This window comes from Haplochromis burtoni, unplaced genomic scaffold, assembly GCF_018398535.1.
Source record: "Haplochromis burtoni strain Fernald_Lab_line unplaced genomic scaffold, NCSU_Asbu1 Contig_469, whole genome shotgun sequence".
Taxonomy (NCBI): domain Eukaryota; kingdom Metazoa; phylum Chordata; class Actinopteri; order Cichliformes; family Cichlidae; genus Haplochromis; species Haplochromis burtoni.
In genome coordinates this window covers 206,593-211,800 of record NW_024582830.1, presented here as the reverse complement: position 1 = coordinate 211,800, position 5,208 = coordinate 206,593, and the positions used below count along the sequence as shown (strand labels likewise).

At 42.1% G+C, this 5,208-nt stretch overlaps 1 protein-coding gene across 2 annotated transcripts in view; it reads right to left on the bottom strand.

The window, feature by feature from the left end:
- Positions 1–866: 866 nt before the first annotated feature.
- The window catches only part of lmo4a (LIM domain only 4a), an 18,333-nt gene continuing 13,991 nt past the window's right edge, over positions 867–5,208 (bottom strand). For both annotated transcript variants that reach the window (XM_005946228.2, XM_005946227.2), the window contains exons 3-5: positions 3,104–3,200; positions 2,846–3,004; positions 867–2,400 (exon numbers count right to left, since the gene is read on the bottom strand). In XM_005946228.2, the coding sequence (XP_005946290.1) occupies positions 2,392–2,400; positions 2,846–3,004; positions 3,104–3,200 (265 nt within the window). In that variant the 3' untranslated portion in view covers positions 867–2,391. The remainder of the gene's footprint in view (positions 2,401–2,845; positions 3,005–3,103; positions 3,201–5,208) is intronic.

The following is a 5,208-nucleotide window of genomic DNA, read 5'->3' as shown; positions in this document are numbered from 1 at the left end:
AGAAAAAATTTAACTTCAAAATACAACATATAAAAAATATCTACAGAGTGCTTGAGGATGACTGTTTGTGCAGTTTGACATTAAAAACAAAGAACTAACTGAAGCTTGGTTAGGCTGCTTTGTGATCATGCCAACAAACATACTGCCCAACCACTTCTGAAGGACTGCCCTTCAGAAACAGAAGGTCCAGACTGCAGGGCGATGAAGCTTCTGTGGCTGAGGTGGCCATATTAGGGATATTCTCCCTCTGACATCACACGGATCCAAGAGTAGAAAAACCTGTCTGAAAGTGAGTATTGAGCGGTTTTAGCTGCTGTTTCAGCTCCTCCCATCCTTCTGTTGTCCCACGTAAACAGATGTAGGCGGAACTGATTCCATTTTTATGATATTGCAAACATCCTAGAGCAGTAAAACCTGTCTGAAACTGAGTATTTAGAGCATGCTGAAGCCTAAACTATCTTATTTTGGTCCATAGTGCAGCATCGCTCAAACAAGTCCACCCTTTCAACTTTTTTCTGATTGGCTGGACCATGTAAAGAGAAGTGGGCAGGGCTAATTCCATCATCATGACATCACACAGAGCCAGAAATAGAAAAACAAAACAGTGAAACACTGTATTTTTACCCCCCCTCCCATTTCCTTTTGATTGGCTGAGCCACATAACGAAAATTAGGCAGGGTTCATCTACTCTGTATGAAATGAACATCGAGGGCAAACATGATAGGAGATAAATATCAAAGCCTGCTTTAATATTTCTTTAAATACAGTTTCCTAAATCAATAAAGAATGTTAGCATTTTTACTTTGTTGTTATCATGTTTACTGGAGATGAGGCAACAAAATTAAAAAATGAAACTGTGGCACAGATTGTGGTTAACTCAGACTGTCAGATGAGTCTTTATTCAAATAATCAGTCTTAGCTGTTTTATTAATCGCCATCAGCACACGGAGACAGGTGGAATCAACTTTAGCGCACTATAACTTTATCCTACAATGGTTCACATGGTAAAGCTTCCACAGCACTAATGCCATCAGTACAACAACAACAACATAAACATTGTTTTGCTAAAAGAGTATTACCTTCACACTCTTAATTCTTCTTAGTAGAAGGAAAAGTTGGACTTGGCCACTGCCATGTCACCCACTGTTGTAACTTTAACTTTATCATTCTTTGGCCTCCGCCATGTTGGTTTTCTGGAGCTGGAAGTGACCATATTTGGAGGAGAAGGTGCTGTGCCACGTTGTCAGCTAAAAGTGAGCAAGCTAGTTATTTTAAGCATCAATAAAATCCAAACAGCTATAAACAAATGAACCCCACCGTACACCTGTTATTTAGGAGAAAACTGCTTCAAAGTTGGACATTATAACATGGGAGTGTATAGGGACTGACTCACCTTGGGAGCCAGGAACTGCACATATGCATAAGCTGATGTTTTATTCCACAACAGAAACTCAGTGATAGTAGCTTCTTCCTGAGAACAGGAAGAATTAAAAATCAAGGCCAGTCTTTAATAAAGTAAGTTAAATAAAGGGTCTGTCCTTGTTTTTGACACTACAGTCAAAAGACGACTGTTCTTGGTTTCCATTTGTAGTCATTTATATATATATGGCAGTACATCTCCCTTCACATATAGAACAGAGCAGGTATCAATGTCAGCAGATATGACACTGAAGTCAGAAACGGCATTAAAAAGAGAAGCTCAGGTGGAGGTGGGTTGCAAAGCAGCTTGCACAGACTAAAACAGGTCATACAGAGTCACTGATATGAGACATGTGGAGGAGAACGAGCTGATTTAACTGGGAAAAGACAGTCTTAAAATTCATGGAGAAATCAATCCCATTGTCTGTGACATTCACACTGCCACTAGGGAGCAATTTCTCTTCACTAACTCGCTAAAATGTGAATATTTCACAGAGAAGTACACGTCTTTAAGTCAGTACAGATGTTATGGTGTCCAGGTGTCTCTCAGCGTGTCGAAGGAAACGTCGAGTAGCTCAAATGACGACACAACAGACCCAAACGAGTTTTACTCAAATATGTGGTCAAATATAGTTCACCTCCTGCAGGAGTCACATTGCTTTCATTGTCTTCTCCTCATTCAATGTCCACAGTAACTGGCTGGCTGGGAAAATTAAAATCACACAAATGGGACAGTTCCACTTTTCCTCTTTCAGCCAGGCCACAGCTAATCAGTGAAATCCCAACAGATCTCTTTCAGATTTTACTCCTCGTCATCTTCAGAGTCTGTTGGGAAGTTAAAATCTGAACCAGCGGCAAGGGTCCACGAGATCAGAGGGAGGTTGACCAGCGGTGGGATTTACAGCGAGGGGGAGAAGGTGAAGAGGAAAAAGGTGGGGGAGAAGGCACACATTTGGTTTTCCATCCTCTTCCTCAGCAGACCTGTAGATGGTAAAGAGAAGAGGTTATACACCAAACCAATCACCAGCTTGGATAAACATCCATGAGTCTGCATTAAAGTTAAACTGACTGGAAAACAACAAAACAAAATTCCAATCCACTGGAGTGGTCTGTTTCATTTTCATTAAGAACTCTTTTTATCTGCATGCTGTTAGTCCACATAAACTACTTCCAGGTGCAAACACCACATTTTGAATCATCTCCAGATCTTCTCCCCAACACGGAGAAAATTACTCTCAGCTGCTGATGAAGCAACTTTTGACTGAACTATCAAACTCTATTTAAGCCTCTGAAAAAAGGGGGATGGAGCAAAAAATACTCTCCAATTCATCAGCAGTTAAGCTCACATTTTTGCTTCATGAAAATCTTCCTGAATGAAAATGATGTCACTGTTCAAAAAAGTCTTAGTCCAGAAACTGCCTCTCACCTTCTGGTCAGACATGATGTTGTTGCCCTGCAGTGGAGTTGAGTGTCCGCCGAGCAGGCCTCCTCCCGGCCGGTCGTGCTCACAGAAGATTGTCCCGTTGACATAGTGGAAGCGATCGCCGGGAACCAGGCGGTTCCTGCATGTTGCACACGTGAAACACTAAAGAAAAAAAAAAAATTGGATTAAAAGTTTCACCGGTCTGAAAAGATGAAAACATGTAAGGTTGACAACGCTGGACTGGTAGAAGATCACGCTCACCTTCAGGTGGTAAACGCTGCCTTGTGCTCGCATCACCATCTCGCTGGCAGGTATAGACTGTCCACAAGCGCTGCAGGCTCCACTGTGTCCAAACAGCCTGCACATGAAACCAAACAGTCATGCATCAACACAACAGCCATAAAGCAGATGTCGTGGGTTCTCAAATCCCATCTCTACTATTTCAGGTACCTGTGAAATGTTGAAATGTTAAGACATAAGTTCAATGCCACCAAATACGTCAAGATATCTTAAATCCAGAAAAAAAGTTGCCATCACAGCAGTAAATGTCAGTTTTTCTACATGCTGATGTAGTAAAGGAAAGAAATCTGTCAGATGAGTCTTTGGGCTTCAAGTGTAAGAAATAATGTATAAAATTACAGAAAAGACTCCTATAGTTATTATAAAACTGAAGGTTTTACTGTAGAATAACCTATGACCTCCTTCATATTTTCAAAAGCAGTCCAGCAGGCCGGATTAGAGTCTTTGTGAGGCAGATTCTGGCTTCCAGCCCTTATGTTTGACACCCCTGCCTTATATAAACACAGCATGTTGGCACCACTGAAGCTTGGGCAGAAGGGTAATAACAAAAGTTTGTGATTAAAGCTGTAAATGGTTTTAAGTCTTCATGCATCAGTTATATATAGTCTGTATTTAGCACCCATAAAAGGTCCAATGAGAGGGTATCGGCTCCGGGTCGTTTCAGTGTGGCGGCACACAGCAGCCGGTCCTCATCAGTCTGAACCTGGAGGAAGGTCAGTGCCTGTGTGTTGAACCTTTAAAGGAAGCTGCTGTCATCATTAAAGCTACACGTGAAACCCCGCGATACTCACTTGACCACTTTGGCGTCTCTCTCTTTCTCCCTCTTTCTTTGTCTTCCCCTTTCAATGACTCCACAGAGTAATGAATTTTTTATCTTAATCCAAATAGTCATTTAATGAGTGTGCCTGAGAGGATCCCTGTCCTCCTTAATTAACCCTCAGACACACACACACACACACACACACACTCCTCCCGAGTCTCAGTTAAGGCTCATCTTTCTTTAGCAGCATGACGAATCTAAGGACTCGACCCCAAACCAGACCTTAGGTAAGTCCACCTCAGCTCAAGGTTTGGATAATTTAGCCATGGCTTTCCTGTCTGTTGGTCAGTGTCTGTAGCTTTGAGTTCATGGGAGGGATGGCGGTTGGAGGTCCTCCCCACTCAAACACAAATTAGCCGAAATCCACTGTAGGACTATTTATACATATTTTGAGCTCTTTATTTGCACTCCTGCCACAGAACGGAACAAACGGCTGCCAAGCGAGAAATCTGAGGCGGCTGTAATTCTGGAGTGGCACTGGAAGTCCAGAGTGGATTTAAATCAGACGTTTCTTCAGCTCGTTTGCGGCTGGAAACACACGCAGGGTTTTTTTTGTTTGTTTTTTTTGTGAAAATTAGGGCTGGTGTCAGGTGCCAAAAAGCTAGCACTTAAACATCAGTACAAAACGGCCACATGATGCTGTGAACATTTGGCTTTCAAGCCAATCAAAATGTACGCTGGTTCTCAAAAGCCATCAAAGCAGGAGAGCTTTCACACTGACTGGACTGCTTCTCAAGTGCTCCATCACTGCTGATTGGGCCAAAAATAAGAGGTATTGGTGGAGTTAACCCTTTACAGCCGATCGGAGTGGGCACGCTCTGTTTTGTGTAACTATTTTTAAATCCCGGTAGCTCTGCAACCACGTAAGCTAGCGCAATAATTTTTTTTGCATATGAAACTGGAGGAGTTGTACTTACATCTTATGCCATCAGCTTGTCCTAGGTCACAGTTTCCTTCCACATATGGCTTTGCAAAAACTGCATAAAAATCACTTGCAGCAACAAAAACATGATATTCCAGAAACATGCTTCGCAGATCCAATCAGCTGTTTGTAACACTTCCTACGTCCATCAGCGTGAACTATCACATGACCGCATGACCTGCCCGAAACCGGAAGTGACGTCATTTTGCGGAAATGTAGTTTTTTTTACCATCGTGGCCTCATGAGCTTATACTTGTGTTTTTAAAAGTTATGTTTGACTTCATGACTTTCTGTGTCGTTTCTGGGATGCTTAGGACTCATATT